This window comes from Brachyistius frenatus, unplaced genomic scaffold (genome assembly GCF_029030835.1).
Source record: "Brachyistius frenatus isolate BFR_SWC_R1_liver_20210118 unplaced genomic scaffold, ASM2903083v1 Contig_363, whole genome shotgun sequence".
Classification (NCBI taxonomy): Eukaryota; Metazoa; Chordata; class Actinopteri; family Embiotocidae; genus Brachyistius; species Brachyistius frenatus.
Window position 1 is genome coordinate 29,184 of NW_027210962.1, and position 19,043 is coordinate 48,226.

The 19,043-nt window shown below is 43.5% G+C and overlaps 3 protein-coding genes across 3 annotated transcripts; 2 read left to right on the plus strand and 1 right to left on the minus strand.

The window, feature by feature from the left end:
• The first annotated feature begins 791 nt into the window (after positions 1–791).
• Positions 792–4,748, plus strand: seta (SET nuclear proto-oncogene a). Its single transcript, XM_069724182.1, has 8 exons — positions 792–1,106; positions 2,156–2,213; positions 2,453–2,595; positions 2,722–2,825; positions 2,927–3,040; positions 3,189–3,359; positions 3,544–3,675; positions 3,777–4,748. Exons 1-8 carry the CDS (start codon positions 1,034–1,036, stop codon positions 3,798–3,800), a joined length of 819 nt encoding a protein of 272 aa, XP_069580283.1. The 5' UTR covers positions 792–1,033; the 3' UTR covers positions 3,801–4,748.
• A 26-nt stretch (positions 4,749–4,774) lies between these two features.
• On the minus strand, positions 4,775–6,108 carry LOC138636249 (uncharacterized). The gene is given in 3 exon segments (XM_069724183.1): positions 4,775–5,013; positions 5,409–5,580; positions 5,583–6,108. Coding segments are annotated over 3 exon segments (564 nt in total). The 5' UTR covers positions 5,821–6,108; the 3' UTR covers positions 4,775–4,859.
• Positions 6,109–6,342: 234 nt separating this feature from the next.
• On the plus strand, positions 6,343–18,602 carry LOC138636253 (outer dense fiber protein 2-like). The gene is made up of 17 exons (XM_069724190.1): positions 6,343–7,228; positions 7,485–7,580; positions 8,307–8,443; positions 9,839–9,962; positions 10,098–10,229; positions 10,311–10,385; positions 10,461–10,532; positions 10,666–10,782; positions 11,744–11,932; positions 12,611–12,711; positions 14,156–14,291; positions 14,628–14,738; positions 15,027–15,290; positions 16,310–16,410; positions 16,496–16,658; positions 17,540–17,665; positions 17,811–18,602. Exons 1-17 carry the CDS (start codon positions 7,124–7,126, stop codon positions 18,003–18,005), a joined length of 2,244 nt encoding a protein of 747 aa, XP_069580291.1. The 5' UTR covers positions 6,343–7,123; the 3' UTR covers positions 18,006–18,602.
• The last annotated feature ends 441 nt before the right edge of the window (positions 18,603–19,043 follow it).

Consider the following 19,043-nt stretch of genomic DNA (forward strand, 5'->3'; position numbering starts at 1 on the left):
GCCGGGACGTGAATGTTTACATGCATTCATGACAGCTCTGTGACGGCGGACGTCCTTCTCCTCCTCCTCCTTCTCCTTCTCCTCCTCCTTCTTCTTCTCCTCCTCCTTCTTCTCCTTCTCCTCCTCCTTCTCCTCCTCTTTCTTCTCCTCCTCCTTCTCCTTCTCCTTCTTCTTCTCCTTCTCCTTCTTCTCCTCCTTCTCCTCCTTCTCCTTCTCCTCTCCTCCTCCTCCTCCTCCTCCTCCTCCTCTCAGCTGTCTGTCACATCAGATTGAAACCATGAACGTGAGAAGCCCACACTTGACTGACATCCTTCACCTGCACTTGTTCAGGCGGTTACACTTGAAGAGTCCACTCATCCCGCCATGTGTTCGTGTTCCGGGCTTCAGGGCGGAGCGCGGATTAAATGTCCCCTTTCTTATTGAAAACCTGTAATCATCTCCGGGCCAAGTTGTGTCTGCCGGGCTCATCAGCACGAGCCAGCAGACCGAGGCTCCCGCTTCAGCTGACAGACAGCTCTTTCTAACTGCGCAGGTGCGAGTCGGTCCAACTGGAGGTTCGGCCCGGCCCGGCCCGGCCCGGCCCGGCCCGGCCCGGCCCGGCCCGGCCCGGCCCGGCCCGGCCCGGCCCGGCCCGGCCCGGCCCGGCCCGAGTAAACCGGGTCTTTACTCAATAAATGTGGCCATCACAAATCAGACTAATTTAAGAAATAGCGCTCGGTTGTGCTCCGTTTGCTGGTTTGTGCGCGCGGAGCGTGCCGCGAGCCCGGTCGGAGCGCAGCCGCGAGCTCCGCTTTGGAGGCGGAGCTCGTGCGGCTCCACTCGGAGAGGCGCGTTCGTAATGAAAGGAGCGCGTGAGCGGCGCTGCTGTGACTTCCTCGCTCGTGCAGCTACATTGTGTGGAAGCGGCACGTTGTTGGCTCCCTGCACGCTGAACTTTACACCGAATTCACGTTCTCCTGTTCGGGGAGAAACCAGGTTCGACGCCACCGGCTATTCTCTCAGACGTCTGTAAGTTAACCCAGCTTGCGAAAACATGTCGGCCTCGGCGGCAAAAGTGAGTAAAAAGGAGCTGAACTCGAACCATGACGGAGCGGACGAGACCTCCGGTAAGGGGAATGGCGGCCTCCCTGTTCACCGCCATTTTCACTTTCTTCTCTAACATAATTTGTGGTGCCTGTGGCTGTCATATTTTGAGTAATTCTCGCAGGTATTGCTCTGATCTGTGTTCCACACCGGGAGCCCTCTCCGGGTGTCCTCCGCGGTTGCTGCGTGTATTCAGATTTCGCTCGCAGCAGCTAGCATGCCGCTCCGGCTGCTGTTGTTCCGCTCGCCGCTCACAGGCCGTGTTAGCGCGGCCGCTAGCTGCTCCGGCGTGGCCGCTCGTGTCGACGGCTTCTTACCGGAGCGGCCGTATGCGGTGCAGAGGGGACCGTTGTTCGGTGCGCGGTTGTAAAATGGCCCCAAACGGTGTTGATGTTGATTTTCGGGGTTACTAATCGGGAGAACTTGTCCGCTTCGTGTGTCGCTAGCAGCTAGCCAGCTCGTGTTGTTGTACTGTTACCTAACGAGCTGACGACGCGGTGCTCCGTTACCGGACAAAATGCGTTTAAATCCCGCCATTAGTTGAAACCGGGACGCTGTTTATTTGGACGTTCGCACGCAGGACGCCGCTTCTCGAGCGCTCGGAGGTCCGAGCCTGGCGCCTGTCCCCCGGGCTCCCGGGCTGTGTGCCGTCGGATGTCCCACATTTAAACCACGCGGCCTCGCGTGGAGCAGCCGGCAGGAAGCGGTGAGTCCGGACCGCTGCAGCTGCAGCTCCCGGCCGCCGCGGGAGTCCGGTGTCCTCCTGCACCTTCGACCCGCTCGATGCCGTCGCAGCTCCGTACAAAGGGACAAGTTCAACTACTGCAAACACCCGAAACTTACGGGACTCCGTCTGCTCAGACTCGGACGTGTTTTTCCGAAAAGCACGAGGCTTCGTTTCATTGATCAGAAGTTTATATCCCAGGAGGAGGAAGAAGAGGAAGAAATGAATGTCCCTGAATGTGTAAATCAATGTCCAGAGGGTTTCCGTCCCCGTGGACATTGTTGATGCTCATGTACTCGAGTCCTGCTCGTTTTGTGACCTGATTTTTTAATTGTTTTTTTTAAACAGAGAAAGAGCAGCAAGAAGCTATCGAACACATTGACGAAGTTCAAAATGAAATCGACAGGTAATGAATGTTTTCATGAAATTATAATCTATCTTAATTTGTATAAAATTCAGAGGTGATCACTGCATCTTTCTGAAGGAAGCTGAACTTAATGTTAAAATCAGGTGGTGTACTGTTTATCAACCCCTCTTGCAGAACAATTTAATACACATCAGATGAGAAGAAGTGTGTGAATGGAACTTTTATTTTGTAAACTAGGTTTGTTTATTTAATCCCCCCTCTTTTTTCTTCTTTTTTAGGTTGAACGAGCAGGCCAGTGAGGAGATCCTAAAAGTAGAACAGAAATACAACAAACTCCGTCAGCCATTCTTTCAGAAGAGGTCAGAGCTGATTGCCAAAATCCCCAATTTCTGGGTCACCACGTTTGTCAACCATCCACAAGGTGAGCAAATCAAGAAAAGCTTTTTACTGCTTTTGTCTGTCCAGTTGAGCATCATGCCTAGTTTGTATGATTTTTGTTGTTGTTGAACGGTGACTAAAGTTAAAATGCGATGCGTTCTCACCACAGTATCTGCCCTACTGGGGGAGGAAGACGAAGAAGCACTTCATTACTTGAGCCGAGTGGAGGTGACAGAGTTTGAAGACATCAAGTCGGGCTACAGAATAGATTTTGTAAGTGCTGCAATACTGTGCTCACACGACACAACACAGTGGTGCAAGTTATTTTTTTGTGTGTTCTTTACCCGAGTGTGTTTTTTCTTTTTTTGTTTTAGTATTTTGATGAAAATCCGTACTTCGAAAACAAAGTGCTTTCCAAAGAGTTCCATCTGAACGAGAGCGGAGATCCATCTTCAAAGTCAACAGAAATCAAATGGAAATCAGGAAAGGTACGTGAATCTTTGTGAGGTTGTTGGATTTAAAGTTTAGTTCACAAGGTAGCCATGTAGATTTTCTTTCTTGAGCATCTGTGTTCATCTAGTTTTCCCGTAACTGAGGGATGTTTTGGTACTTTATATTTTCTTCCTGTGTTTGTAGGACTTGACCAAGCGCTCCAGCCAGACACAGAACAAAGCAGGAAGGAAGAGGCAACATGAAGAACCAGAGAGCTTCTTCACTTGGTTCACTGATCACGCCGACGCCGGCGCCGACGAGCTCGGGGAGGTCATCAAGGACGACATCTGGCCAAACCCCCTGCAGTACTACCTGGTACGAGTGCATTCACTGCTCGTTATAATGCATTTCTTTCTTGTGGCGTATCATTTTTGTTCCTGCAATAAGTCGACCTCTTAAAGGAGTTCATTTGAATCACTTTAACTTGCCGATTTAAAAAGTTTGTTAACATTTGATGTAGCTGAAAGACAAAAGTGCTGAAAGCTCTTCTTCTTTCAAGGTTCCTGACATGGATGACGAAGAGGGTGAAGGTGAGGATGACGAAGAGGATGAGGAGGGACTGGAGGACATAGATGAGGAGGGAGATGAAGATGGAGAGGAAGATGAAGAGGATGATGGAGAAGATGGAGAGGTAAACTGATCACCTCTAGAAAACAAAGTGTTGACAGTAGTTTGTTTTCATTTACTGACTGTCTGATTTAATATATTATTTTTTTTTTTTTACTCTTTCAGGATGATGAGGGAGAAGACGACTAAGAAATAACATCTACCAAGACCCTCAACCTTCTATTCCCTGTTTGGTTTTCCACTTGTATTCGGGAGCAAAGGTTTTAAAAACATTTTTTTTTTAAGTTTTTTTTTTTTTTTTTTTTAAGTTTTTTTTTAAAGTTTTTTAATTGGTGTGCTTCATCTTCCATTCTGAAGCCTCTTTGCCTGTCGGTGCCATGTTATGTTCTCCTTTGATTCATTTAAGGCCAATGGCACTTTGCCCTGAATTGTGAGTACCATCCCCAAAAGTCATCTCAAAAATAATAATAAAAAAAAATAAAATAATAAAAAAAAAGTCTAAGAATAGAATCAGCACGGCATCCTGAGTAGAATTTGAAGATGATTCACACAGAAGTCCTCCTGTTCAAGGTTGTGTGGTAAATTGACTAAAGCCATGGTGTAGTGACCTAGTGCTAGCAGACCTCTCAATATTTTCTTCCCCACTTTTTTTTTTTTTGTTTTATATTTTTTTCCTGTCAGTTGGGACGTTGAACCCTTGAAAAACTTATTTTTCCCCTGTGTGGTTAACGAGTACCAGCTCATTCCTTTGACTTGTAATGTTTAGGGGGAGGGAGGTGGGGGAAGCTGGGGAGGGGCAGGAGTATGTTGGTTATTGGGGAGAGTGGTTATTTTGACACCATTTCTATGGGACTTTGTTTTTTTTTGTTCATTGTATTGTTTTACAGATATCCATAAGATTTGAAATGACATTTTTAATAAAGAACAAAATGGAAAAAAAAAAACAAGCTTGTAAATTTTGGCCCCCACTGCTTCATGGGTAAAAAAAAAATAAATAAATAAAAAAAAAATCAAAACTGAGAACTGTTATCTCATAGAAATACCCTCACCCTTTCCTTTTCCGCTGGGGGGAAAAGAAACTGTTTTAAATTTGAGGTGTAAAACTTGCTTTGTTACAATAATAAAACTTACTGTGTATACACGTGTGGGAGTCTTCAAACCAAGCGGGTGCATAGAAATTTATTTAGAAAAACTAGATTTAGGTTGCAGAAAAGGCACCTGGGTTAATGGTCAGAGTCAAGAGTCCCATCAGCTGACGAAGGATTTCGGCGTCATCAGCAGGCTTGAAGCAAAGTCTTCTCTCAGCAGTCGATGGGTGATTAAAGCCACGAAGGTCTGATCCGACTTCTCAAGTCTGGCTGTTGTGATGGTGTGCGGCCGGTCGCTGGGCTGGAGGCCCAACCTGGTGGAGCCAGAAAACATGATCGGAACCAGAGACGGTCACGTGTGAGGATGTGTGTACTACATGTTAGGAAGATTGAACTAAGTAGGACGTGTGCCTCTGGGATGAACGGGACGAGTAAAGGTTTACATTTTTGAAGTTTATTAGTCCTTCCGACATTAATTTCGCTAAGCAAGAACTTTTTAATGATGTGCATCACTTCTCCAAAGTTGTTCGCCGCAATGACTTTAATTTGTGGCGTATAACCAGAGGATGAAGTCTTCCAGGACTTTTCCCTCAAACATTTAGCATTTGATTAAAGATAGAAAACATGTCGGTGAACTCCACAGGCCTCGTTCAAAATGTATTGTAACCGCTTTCGGTCCTTCGCACCGGGAGCTCGGTCAGACGTGCACCCACCTAAATGAGTCCTACACCGGGGACAAGTGGCGGCGGTCCGCGAGCAGCCCGGGAACCAGGAGAAGTTCGTGTCCGCCGGCCGGTGCTGGACGACGTCCGCCTTCCTGGACGTGACCACCTCAAACCGGTGTCCGTGCGGGTTTTCGAACAGCTGCAGGTGAACCCGTCGCCCCCCACCAGCGTGTCGTTGCGGCCGGAGAGCGCCAGCCGGCTGGGGACGGAGCGGATGTCGGTCCCGGACGCCAGCTCGTGTCCACACGCCCGACACAGGATGAGGGTGTCGGTGCTGACTCCCGCCTCCCCGCACGACTCAACGGGCTGGTACGCGGCGGGGTAGAAGAGGAGCACCAAGGAAACGCACCAAACCGTCAACCTCTCCGGCGGCCGCAGGCTCCTCGCGCACCTCATCGCTGCCGCGGCGCGCACATGGCCGCCCGGCAGCTAGCTGCGACCCGAGCGGCTTTGTTTTTAGCCGAGGCGGCTGCGACGCGCGAAGGTCCACGGACGTTGTTGGGCATCAAATATCAGTCGGGAGTAAAGCAGATTAGATTATACGAAATAAATGTATTAATTCTGGTCACTAACTGTGTAAATATAGTACATTTTCTGTGATTAGTGAACTTTAGAGGCGACTAGACACGCTGAACGTTTGCTTGCTGTTCCTCTGGCTGAATCACACCGGAAGTGCTTGGGAAGAAACCGGAAATGCAGTCATCGTAACCATTTCCCATTTAAACTGCGTACGTTACAGCATACCAGCTACACGATGTTAAAACGCTATTTACTGGAGTAGGAAAGTCATTTAAGTTACAACTTAGCCAAGAGTCTCAAGTTTCACCGTGGTTTGCGGGATTTAAAAAAAAAAAAGAAAGACTGCTAATAAGATTTATAAGATTTATATATACACATATATATATATATGTATATATTTATAAATATTTATATATAAATAAAAAGGCAGTTTAATAAAAACTTAGATTATAGACTCAAAGGAAATTGTGCTATAAATGCGTTTAAAACAAAGACTGTATATAAATTGTCATTTTAACGGTTGGTTTCATGCTGCATTCAAGGCCTCTTGTTTCAACCGTAATTACCAGATGTCAGCCAGGACACGCGCGATATCTGGTTTTATACACTCATCCACACACCATCAAACTGTTGGCAAAATTACTGCCAATAGTCCACCGATGACGAGTACACCAAAATAATATCCAGCATTAATAATTATACTATTAGCTAAATTTACATGAGCGATACCCTGGTTGATTTATGCAGTTTACCAAATATATAATGCATTAAAAAAAAGAAACAGCCAATGTGCATTTTCGTGTGCGACCAAAGGTTAGCTGGGGACGACAGCGAAATGAAGCATAACAAACGCTAACTAGTTGGTCAAAGTGTCTGCTGTCCTGTTTTTCCGACATCTCGAATGCAGCTTTAAGACATGACGCCTCACCATCAGTGGTTACCACAGGCAACGCTTACTGAAAACTCACATCCACCAATCACAAACCGCGATCTTACAAACGAGCCAATCAGGTTGGTCGTTCGTCATTTCCAAACAGTCCTCCGTAAAGAAGAGATTTATCTGGGAAAACATGTCCTGCAGCGCAGTAATACGGTGCTTTTTGTCTTTTTTAATGATTGTTTAGTTGTGTCTTCGTTGACACTGAACGAGATCTGAATATTGTAGTAACTTTTCGAAAGAATGAAAACCCGAGATTCTCCACCTCCGCCACCGGTTCACGTCCACGTACTGGAGACCACACCTGTACACTTTCACATGAGGAGGAGTCCCAGCAGGACTCCACAGGTGACTGCACTTTTTTAGTAATAGTGAAAATACAGTTTGAGGTGATCATAGATTACCTTTGAACTTTGATATATACGTGATGATCACAGTTTGAATAAAGTAGCTTTCAGCTTATATGTGGATTTGATCAACTTGCCAACTTCACCTGTGCTGATTTGTTACTTTCCATGATGTTTTCCCCTTTTGTCATATTTCCAAATAGATTACAAATAAATATTCAATGTTATGATGTGGAATCTATTTCCCGTTGTTGCAGGATGGGATGAAAGCTGTCCAGCTGAAGGGAGACGGGGGGAGGCCGAAGGTCCGGACGCCGTGGATTCCCCCGGGAAGAGTGTCCTGTCGAAGAGATGTGGGTTCTTACAAGTGTCGGGTCTCTTTAGAGTGTTTATCTCTCACGTCCATGCTTTCAACCAGAGTCACTCTGTATACTGAGAATTGATTACATAGGAAGTGATATTCTGGTCCCCTCACGGGACAGACAGGTTTTTACTGTAGTAATAAAAGTAATGACCACATTCACAGCTCTTTTCCGAGGAATAAAGTTAGCAGCTGTCCAGTCAAAGTGCTCATAACTTAACGTTTATGTTTTTCCTTTGTGTGTGTTTTGTTCACAATCTTTATGTTGCATAAACTGGAATGACAGTCTGCTTTAAAAAAAAATTGAAACAACAACATGTGGAGCAGAAATGTGACCCTATAGGAGATAACAAAGGAGAGTGTATATGTGTAGCGTCTGATGATAGATGTCACCTCAGGCAGCATCTGCTGCAGCAATAGTTGAGCAGAGTGTGTTTAAATCTGCCAGAGGCCTGATACATGAACATAAACTTTCCAGACAGAAAGAAAGTCGATTCTTTGATTGGCTCAGATGAAATTAATTATATTCACTGATATTCAGCATTATTTCAGTGGTAGGGAATTAGGCAGCACTGATCTCTTAAAAGATGTCCCAGCTACTTTAATTGCAGAATTGAATATCTCTAAATGTTTTGGTCGAGACGTGTTGACAGAATTCAGTTTCATTTCTAGGTGTTCCCCTGAACACAGTTTCTGTTTGTTTGTGTCATTTGAGCAGACGAGCCGAGCGCAGCATCCATCAGAGAGCTGGATCAGACATCAGCGAGATGCAGAGGAGCAGAAGGAAGAGCTAGCTGCAGTATCCAAGAACCTCAATGTCCTACTTAGAGAGCAAGAAAGCATTCACTTAAAGAAGTAAGAGCTGCTTCATCAGACCCAAAAATAACAGGCTTTGTGCTGAAAGCCATCCCAAAATAATAATTAAAAAAAACTAAGATTATTTACTTATCACTACTGGGGACATTTTGTTTTGTGATCATGTGTTTTCTTTTAGTCTAGATGTAGACGAGACAACTCGTCCCTTGAAATGAAAAAGTCAGGCTTTCTGCCTGAGATGAAACACAGACCCAAAATAGACCAGAAAACGCTGCACAGGTTCAAAGACGCAGTCGACTAACTGCTCCTGAGTCAGATTTGGAGCAGATGTAGGACGTAAAACCTTCTGTGGAGATTCCCGCTGGTCGATGACTGGTTGTTGTCACACACGCCTCCCTCCACTTTTCCCACGCTGATAAGATGTCTGTGTGTCACCTTTAACCTTTTCAATCAGAATGACTTCATACACTCTGTAACACACACGTTGAAAAGAAGCAAAAAACCAAACAAATAAACAGAACCACAAGGTAAAAAATGTAGGTTAAATAAATTGAAGGACTTAAAATTGCAACAATAAAACAATGTTTAAAAAAATCAATTCAGAAAAATAAAATAAAACAATAATTAGAATTTAAAATCAGGATCATTAACATCACTAGAAAGCCAGATTAAAAAGATGAGTGTTTAGTTTTCTTTTAAAAACAATCAGAGAGTTTGTTATTCTGATGTCCAGAAGCGGCGACTTTGTAAAAAGAGAAGTCGTTCTCAGCAGAGCTTCAGTGGGACACACGAGGAATATTTAAAAGAAAAGCAGAGGAGGATCTCGGTGATCTGACAGGAACATAAAACGAGACCAGATCACTGATGTAGGAGGAACAGGATCATTCAAAGCTTTATAAACAAGTAAAAGACATTTCAAATCAATTGTAAAAGATACGGGCAGCCGATGCAGTGTTTGAGTAGTCGGGTAATGTCTTCTCTTTTCTTGGGTTTTGGTTAAAACTCTGAACAAGCTGCAGTTTATTTAATGACTTTTTTGGTAAACCAGTAAAAAGGGATCTAGAATAATCGAAGCAGCTGGTAATAAAACCGTGAGTGAGTGTTTCAGTGTCTTTGTGAGATAAAACAAAAAACCTGTCAGTCTTTAGCAATATTCCTCAGATGAAAGAATGAAGTTTTAATCACCTTGTTTGAGATAATACTTTTACTTTCTCTCGTGCTGCTTTGGATCCTAATTAAAGAATTTCAGTCTTCTTTGAATAGTTCTTAAGAACTAGTTCTGAGAGCCCTTAAACTCCTCATCATAAATACTTTCAGGGAAAAGTCTTTGTTTGGATGAGACTCCTCTCTGCTTTGTAAAAATCCCTCCCATGTGATGACAGATGAAAACACACGTGGGTTCTGGTTTAACGTAGTTTTTTTTGCTGATTACAGGTCAGATTCTCAACACCGAGCGACAGACGTGCTGCTGAGGAGGCTGGTGGAAACGGAGATCGACGGCGTCGCGGTAGGCAATCAGCTGACGGCTCTGAAGGAAACCGTGGACGGCCTCACCAAGGTGATTTTACACCGAGTGGCTACACAGTCGGTTCTGAGGATGAAAGGACAGATGCAGGATGAATGAAAGAACGGATGTGGATTCATTTTTGCTCTTCCATTATTGTGCTTTTCTTTTCTTTTCTTTTCTTTTCAGGCAAAGCGTCTGTCAAAGCTTCACGCCGCGTCGCTGGGACGGCAGCAGGACCTGCTGCTGGAGAAGATAGGCCTGTTTGATCACAGTAATCACAGCCTTCGAGAGCTGCTCAGAGAGTGGAGTGAATACGAGGTACGGAAAGGGGAAGAAGACGGGAGGAGAGTCGCATGTCGGCGCGCAGCAACTCACTCCTGACTGCTGTTGTATCCGCAGAGAGAATATCTGGTGTGGTCACAGCAGAAAAACGCCGTGAAGAAGAGACTGGCTGACAGTGAAGCAGAGAACATTGTGAGTAATTATAATTCTTTTTCTCACTCATTATCGAGCCAGCAGACATCTGAGGAGCTGCTTCTTCTCTTACAGCGACTTCTGGCCAAACTAACCAACAAGGAGAAGGAGGCCTCCAAGCTGGCCGAACATCTGGACGTTGAGAAGGTTTGTAACTCACCGCTGGATGTGTGCCTCTTCTTCCCACTTCTGTTCGTTATAGCTTGAAAGAAAAAAGACTGAACAGAAACTCCTCCTCCTCCTCCTCCTCCTCCTCCCCTGCCTCCCTCTGTCGCTGCAGGATAACGTGAAGGTGACCAAGGATCTTTCGAGGATCTTGGAATCGACCCGCAGCCACCTGGAGGCTCAGCTGAGGCGAGCCGAGGCGGAAAAGGCCCGTCTGGCTGCCCAGGTTCAGGTGTGTCCATGTGAAATACAATAAAACACACACACACACACACACACACACACACACACACACACACACACACACACACACACACACACACACACACACACACACACACACACACACACACACACACACACATTTCAGCTGCCAGATGTGGAGCAGTTGTTTCTATCGGTCCAACGCAGCCACGACAGGACAGGTGGAGCAACACATTTCACACAAACACATGTTCTTCTGACACATACATGACCGATCAGTGTCACAGCCTGAATATTTTTCAATGACTGTTTTTTCTTTGAAAATGGATTACATCTGCTGTCGTTTGCGTCCGACTGACAGTTACTGAGTCTGCAGTTCATTGGTGGCTGATTTCAGATTAATCCGACTCAGACTCTCGGTTGAACTGCCGCACGTTTGATCGTCTGTACCGTTTCGCAGATGAAGCGTAGCGACGGACGTCTTCACACAGCCTCTCTTCAAATTCAGCATCTGTTTCTGTTTCTGGTGCTCTTTGTCGTACGGTGGCCCGTGTGGTCCATATTATATAGAGACATTTACTGTATATAATCAGCTACTTTACTGTATGAAATAAATCATATATTACCTAACTCTTATTTTTGAGCACTCTGATATATATATTTTTTAACTTCATATTTATACACATTTCTGTGTTTTTCCATCTACTTGTATGCACATAATAGCTCGTGTTGCCCTCTCTCTGAACAGCCCTGTCTTTGCTTGTCTTTGTTTGTTATTTGCATCTGTTGTCTGATAATTGCTTGGTGCATTCAGAACAATAAAAGCTGCAGTCAGTGTCCTTGAATGTGCACATGTGCAGTAAAACCTGGATCGTGCTGATTTACCTTAGTTGACACTTTTCATCTGTTCCCAACTGGACAGTGTTGAAGGGCCTTCGGTACCCTTTAAAGCTGTTTTCCTGAATGCTTCGTTTCCTGTGTTTTTGCAGAGGATGCAGGGGGCCCACGAGCTGCAGCAGGAGGAGCTGCAGGTTCTGCAGGACGAGCTGCAGACTCTGAGGCTCCGCCGGGAGGACCAGGAGGCGAGACAGCACCGGGAAACTCTGGTCCTGGTCACGCAGCAGGCCGAGCGAGCCGAGGAGACGGCCAGGCAGCTCGCACAGAAACTTCAGGAGAAGGTGAGTGTGCAGAGTCAGCAACACAGAGTCTGAAAGTCAGAGAGAGCGACAGTATGTGGATCTACAGTGGAACAAACAGGAGGAACGTGTCAAAAGCTGCTGATTTTTGTCTTAAAGTCAATTATCTACAATAAAAAAAGGTTACTGATATTTTGTTAACCATGTAGGGAAAGATTTGTTTGCAGGATCAGCATTTTAATTTGTTGTAGCTTTTATATTCTGTGCTGCAGCCTCAATACAAAGCCGGTGGGTGTTGGTGGTGCTCAGAGTATTAAATAAAACAGCAAGAAGTATCTTTTCTACAAACAGACTCGTAGCTGAGTGGGATCCACTGACCTGTCTGGTTTATCCTGCATTCAAATCAGTGTCAGCGGTGGCGGCGGCTTGTCTGATCTCAAGCTTTTATGCAAATCAAATTCAAAGGAAAGCATGTCGGTCGAGTAGCAGTCTACCAGTGAAATGCACAAATAATACATGCAGCGGAGAGGGTCGGCTGCTGGAGCCTCCGATGATGGTTCATACGTTACAGCAGACTGCAGCACATGTTGTGAGAGTTTCCTACTTGTTTACCTGAGGGCATGTGACGCCTAAGACAGATTTTCTTTTTATGAATGAATTTGCAGGCGTTGGATTAAAAATGGGAAATAACGAGGAGACGTTGTGTGTTTTGTCCTGAAGCTGTCTCACGCGTTGTCCACATCCAGCGACTGGTGCCTCCGTCACTCAGAGGAGGCAGCTACTAAAGGACAGCTGGAGGAGGACATCTCTGCTCTCAAGTTGTGAGTGCACTCAAACACACATTTAGTTCTGATGGGGGAAAAAAAAAGTGGACCATTTTCACAAACTGACCAAACAAATCAGACCGTAGATGTTTCTTATTGTCTGAAGGCCGTCTGGTGACTGTTTTAGAAAATTAAACATCACTTCTTTGTAATTCAACTGTGTGAATCGTGTATGAATGATTGTTGACTTTACGTGATATCATTTTGAGTTTCTGTTGATTTGTCTCATGAAAGGGTAGATTCCCTCAGATGTATCCACAGCTTCATTTCCAGTCATAATTTCAATGCACCAAATTTTAATAAATCATAAAAATGTTAGATTAAATGTGATCTTTTGAAATTCACCAACAGTTAAATGATTATGTAAAAAAAAAAAAAATCATCCTTAACATCAGTGTATACACGTAGTCACAGCTGCATTAGTTAATTACCTGTTATAAAAATATATGAAATACGCTATGATAAATTTGATCATCTAATTCTGCAAATATTTGTTCCAGTACAAATATGATGACACACTAAGTGCTCAACAGTTGTAGAGTCACCTCACATAATAATAATAATGTGGTATTTGTTCCTGTGAAGCCGATTCTCTGGCGAGTTACGTGGATTAAATGACACAGGAAGAAGTTTCTCAGCTTGTTTGAAAAATAAAAAGTTTTGATTCATCAAAAAAATGCAAATGTTGTACCACAAAACGGCATAATTACGTGTGTAAAACAAAACATAATTCTTGTTTTATAAAATTGGACCCGAACCTCTCAGCTGTTGGGTCGCCCCGCCGGCAAAATCATTTTAAAGTATATATTGTATGCACCTTCTCACAAAAAAAGAAGAAACCAACAATTTTCTCAGAAACAATTTGAAGCTGACAAAAGTAATCGACCTCCATCTTTGTTTATTTTGAATGGTAAGTAAAAGTCAGACTTTGCTTTTGATTTTTGATTCAACTGAATATTTTAGATAATAAAACAAATGAAAATGGCAATGACAAAATGAATGTCAATCTTACCCTATATTGTATTGTATTGAATATTATATTGTGTTTGACAACCTTCAAAGGAAATCCGTGTAAAACAGGTGACTTGTGCGGTTGTCAGTGAGACTTCCTGTCAGCAGCTGGTTTGGTCCACTGTTGCTCCAGCTGCCTCCTCCAGACTGCATGTTTCATCTCTTTTCAGAGATGTTTGATAGGATTCAGATCAGGACTCATAAAAAGCCGATGTTTTGTTCTTAGCTACCGTTGGTGCTTTTATCTGTGTTGTGGGTCGTTATTCTGTTGGAGGACCGGTGACCTCTGACCTGTGACTCAGACGGAGCTTTGTAACACCAGGCAGCACGTTTCACCTCAGAATGCCTCAAAAGTCTTGAGATTGTTGTGGACTTTTTGGGACGGCGATGACAGCGTAACTCAGGCTTTATGTACCTGCTTCCTTCACAGTCAGGTGACCGAGCTGAAGTCTCAGCATCATTCAGCAGAGGAGAAGAATCGGGTGGAGACGGAGGAGCTCAGGAATCAGCTGCATCATCTCGCCGCTGAAAACGCCTCCACCAGGCAGGACAACCAAAGACTCAAGGTACCTTCGGAGAAACCAGCAGCAGACAACGTACAATCACTTCCATCAACTGGGATTTAATCATCACATTATATTATTAAGAAAAATGACTTTTTTCTAGCCAGCTGTGGGTGTTTATGGCTCTACGTTTATGTTCTCTACGTTATAAGATGGAGCACATGTGAATCATTATCATGCCAATTGTAAAAAAACGAAAACAAACTTGTTTTATCTCATTTATTTTGCAGATCCACGGGGCAATTTCCAGGACAAAAATTTAACAGAAAATATTGTTAAAACTTCAATTGTTTCATATTTTCTTTAGCCTAAAGGAAATGTGTTTATGTTCATGTTTAGGGTGAGCTGACGTCATCTGAGGAGAAGTTCAGGGGACTTCACTCTGAAGCTCATCAGCTGAAATCATCCATCAAAAAGTATGAAAACCTCGTGGAGAAATACAAGAAAAAGGTAAAGTCAGAGTCTCAGAGAAGCTGCTGCAATTCACACAACTGAAACTAAAACTTCATCAGACTTCAAAATGAAACTTTATTTGCATTTCTGAATAATGTGAATGTTTCATCTTGAATATTAGTTCTGCAAATATTCAGAGGGTTAAAAAAAAAAAACTCATTTGGAATCTGACTAGCATTCTTTTACTTTGAAATCACGCAAAAACATGATCTCATTTGTAAAGTCTGGAAACATAAGGATATTCTGAACAAGTCCAGTGTGCTGCGGTGCCATCGAACCTCTCAGGTCCAGCAGGCTCGTCTGGAGTCGGAGGAGTTCTGCCTGAAGCTGGAGATGGTGCAGAAGGAGGCGCGGGAGGTGAAGGTGAGCCTGGAGAGAGAGAAGGAGCAGGTGAGGCGGGAGCTGATGGGTCGACTCCGAGAGCTGGAGACGCTGCCGGACCGACTGAGGAGGACCGAGCAGCTGCTCCGAGACGCCCAGAAGCAGGCCGACGCCCACAAGAGGAGGAACATGGAGAACAACTCGGCCCTGTCTGAAGTCAGACACAAGGTACTTCACAGAGATTACACCTCTGAGGATTAGAGGGAAAAACATAATGGCTGGAACAATGAAAGCTTTGTATTTTAGAGGTACAAGATTGTTTTAAACAAAAATCACAGCCCAGACGCAGTTTGTGTGCACCAAGTACAATAATTGTTGAATCCCGTAAGGTCCTTTGTCATTTGATATAGTTCCTAAACAATTTACCAAATGTACACTTGGACAGACTCATTATTAGGTTTCTACATACCTCACAGCACGATCGGTGTCAAACTCAACTTTTCCAGTTATTTTAAACATGTCAGATATTTTGTATTGGGTCTTGTGTAAGATGTGAGACGATGCACAAATTACCAAACATTATTCTGAGTAACGTTTAATGTCCTTGAATGAAACAAGACGAGGTGAAACCCGAGTCACCCTGTTTGAAACGCTAGAGCGCTTTTAATTTGAAATAAGGGCTTTTAATCTGAAACGGATACAGGAAGTGGCACCCTTCGGCTGACCAATGGTGAAACTTAAACACTCGCTCACTCCCTCACTCACATTGGGGTTTAATAGGTATACAAATTATTATTCAAAGTACTTTTTATACATCTTAAAACATGTCTGGATGGAAACTTCACAGAAAGCTTGCTGGTCAACTTTAAATGTGATGAAGTCCACGTGACCGTTTCATGAAACCGCCACACGGCAGCATGGGAAAGTTACTGTTCTCTCAAAAGTGTTAAACAAAAGGATTTCACTTGTTTTTTTGAGTGAAGAAACATGCAAACAAAAGATTATGGATATTATAAGATAAATGAGGGAATTTGTGATTAATCTTTTTCTTTCTCAGTGGATTATAAATATTAATCTCTGTCACATGAAAGGCTACATAGGACAGTTTAAATCAATCACTGCATGTTGTCTTCATCTCTAAGAGGAGTTTATAAGGAGTTTATATTGATTGTTTTTTCCAGCTGTTTGATGGCTGCGGGTTGAAACACATGTTGTTCTATCATCACATGAACTGTGTTCCTCCACAGGTGGAGCAGCAAGGCGCTCAGCTGGAGACGTTTCAGCAGAAGAACGTGTTGCAGCAGGAAGACAACAACATCCTCAAAGAGAAAGTTCTCAACCTAGAGAGGTAAACAAGCAGCTGATTATCACAGAGGTGGCGGGCGCATATTTTGCCACTGCGGTGTTTGATCTGCGCGTCGTTTTGTTTGCAGGAGGCTGGAGGACACGAAGGTGGAAAACAAAGCGATGTCTCAGGCTCTCACCTTGAAGGAAGCCGGCATCGGCAGCGTTCAGCAGCAGCTGGAGGAGAAGACGCACGAGTGCAGCGTCCTGTCCAGACAGCTGCAGCAGAGCCTGGACGACGCGCAGAGACAGGTCGGAAACCAGGAAGTCACCGCTTTCAGCCGCCCGACGGCATCCAGTCACAACAAAACATCCCATAACGACGGTGACCTCGGTCTAATCTTAGAATCAGACTTCAGCGGGTTCATTCAGAAAAAGCCTTAAATTACACTCTTCTGGCCTTTTAATATCTTAAAGAGGAGTCGATGTATGACCTTTTTTTATTTCTTATTTAATCGGTTGCTCCTTTAACACTGTTAGTGGTTGAGGAAAATGACATCAGTGTTGGTTCAGGTGGGGAGCATGAACGTCCTTCAGCCTTTGAATGGGGACAGGGAACGTTGAAGAAGGCAGTGACCTTTGAGTGACGGTGCCGCAGGCTGGTTTTGAATGCAAATTACATAAATGTGTTGCTTCTTTTGGGGGGGATGGAAGATGTTTTTTAGTTTTTTTTCAAGCCCTTAAAATAATTTGAGAACTCATATTTCCATATGTAGATTGAATCTCACTAATCGTATCCTCCGAGTTTGTTTTAGAATTGACTTTAAGATCTTACTGATGACTTTTTAATTTATCTGACCTCATTGTTGCATAGCAGCACGCACGCAGCTCTGGCAGTCAGAGATCCTCATTTATGGAACGATCTGCCGAATCAGTAACATCTTTGAAATCTCTTCTGAGAACATCGAAAAACTTTTCATGATTTTTGTGATCCTGGTTTATATCTGGATTATTTCACTCTGTAATTATGGTATCATAATTATCATTGCTTTACTCTACTTTTACAGCTTGTCTGATTTTATGGTTTGTTTTGATGGCTGGTTTTTGTATGAAGAACTTTGTAATGTAGTTTTAGAAAAGTGTTATGTCTAATGTAAACAAAGTGTATTATTATTATTGTGTCTGGTGTGCAGGTGGATGACAGCATGCAGAGGGTTTTGACCAAAGAGAGAGTGTCCCAGTCCAAAGCGTTGGACCTGCAGAGCCAGCTGAGCCGAGCCAAAACGGAGCTGAACCAACTACAGCGAAGCAAAGAGGAGGTAGGTGACGCCGCGAAACACTTTCGGTCTGCGTTGTCATGACTACTCGGTGTCTGTCAGACCGACTCCAACACTGAAAAGCATCAAGCTGTTAGAGAAGTCCCACAAATGTGTTGTTTGTTTTGCGTCTGTTTTGAACTTCCAGATGGAGCGACGCTTCCAGAGTCAGCTGCAGAATGTCAAGCAGCGACTGGAGCAGTCGGACTCCATCAACCGCTGCCTGCAGAACTACGTTCATTTCCTCAAAACCTCCTACGGAAATGTGTTTGGTGAATGCTTTCCAGCCAACTGCGAAATCCTCCAAACTGACCAGCACTCATCCATTCCCAAAGCGTTGTGAAGGACCCGAAGTACAGTTATCGAGTAGCTGCTTTTGACTTGAGCGATTTTAACCGTCTTTGGAATTAATAAAAATACACTAAAATCAAATGTTTATATTTTGGTTGCCTGAACTGTATTTATATTCTTTTGAATAAATAACCTCCTGCATGATACTCGATTCTGTCAGGAGTTGAAAAATATTCAACATTTAAGGAATTCCAAAAATACACAGCGATGAACTGTGTTCACAGACGATGGTTTTCACAAGTGTTCCTGAGCCCATGCAGTGATTTCCACTCCAGAATAGTGTGTTTTTAATGCAGTGCTGCCTGAGGGCCCGAAGATCACCACCATCCAATATTGGTTTCCTCTCTGAAATCATCTTTTTATACCCAATCATGTTACTGACCTGTTCCCATGGTAACCTGATTAGTTGTGAGATGTCCCACCAGGTATTTTTTTTTTGTATCTTTACACAACTTTTCCAGTCTTTTGTTGACCCTGTCCCAACTTTTTGGAAGCGTGTTGAGCCTATATTTTCCATAAAACAATAATATTTCTCAGTTTCAACATTTGATATATTATGTTTGGTCTATTTTCAATTAAATATGAGTTAATGTGATTTGTGAATCATTGCATTCTGTTTTATTTACATTTTACACAGTGTCCCAACTTTTTGGGAGACGGGGTTGTAGGAAGCGGTGTATGCTCTTATTTATTTAGTTTTATTATTCATTCTAACTGTTAAAATGTATTGTGGTACACATTTTACTTGTCACTTACACTTCCAGCATGTTTTGCTCCCTGTAACCAAAAGTCATTCTATTCTAATTATGCACTGGAAAAACAAAGAACTGATACCTTCAATATTTTAGTTATGATCCGCCATAATAATAATAATTAACTTTATTTGTTTAGCACCTTTAATACAAGAAATGCAGCTTAAAGTGCTTTACAGCAAGAGAATTACATGCAATGTTTCACATAAAAACCGATATAAAGGAACATTTAAAAATATGGAAAAGAAATTCGATGCATAAGAATGGATAAAATGCAT

What these genes read in the sequence shown, in the direction of transcription:
- seta (XM_069724182.1), top strand. Translation starts at nt 1,034, where the DNA reads ATGTCGGCCTCGGCGGCAAAAGTGAGTAAAAAGGAGCTGAACTCGAAC. An exon ending in GTTTGTCAACCATCCACAAG is followed by an intron (nt 2,596 to 2,721) that starts GTGAGCAAATCA and finishes TTCTCACCACAG; the next exon opens with TATCTGCCCTACTGGGGGAG. An exon ending in ATGATGGAGAAGATGGAGAG is followed by an intron (nt 3,676 to 3,776) that starts GTAAACTGATCA and finishes TTACTCTTTCAG; the next exon opens with GATGATGAGGGAGAAGACGA.
- LOC138636253 (XM_069724190.1), top strand. Translation starts at nt 7,124, where the DNA reads ATGAAAACCCGAGATTCTCCACCTCCGCCACCGGTTCACGTCCACGTA. An exon ending in CCGTGGACGGCCTCACCAAG is followed by an intron (nt 9,963 to 10,097) that starts GTGATTTTACAC and finishes TTTTCTTTTCAG; the next exon opens with GCAAAGCGTCTGTCAAAGCT. An exon ending in GACATCTCTGCTCTCAAGTT is followed by an intron (nt 12,712 to 14,155) that starts GTGAGTGCACTC and finishes CTTCCTTCACAG; the next exon opens with TCAGGTGACCGAGCTGAAGT.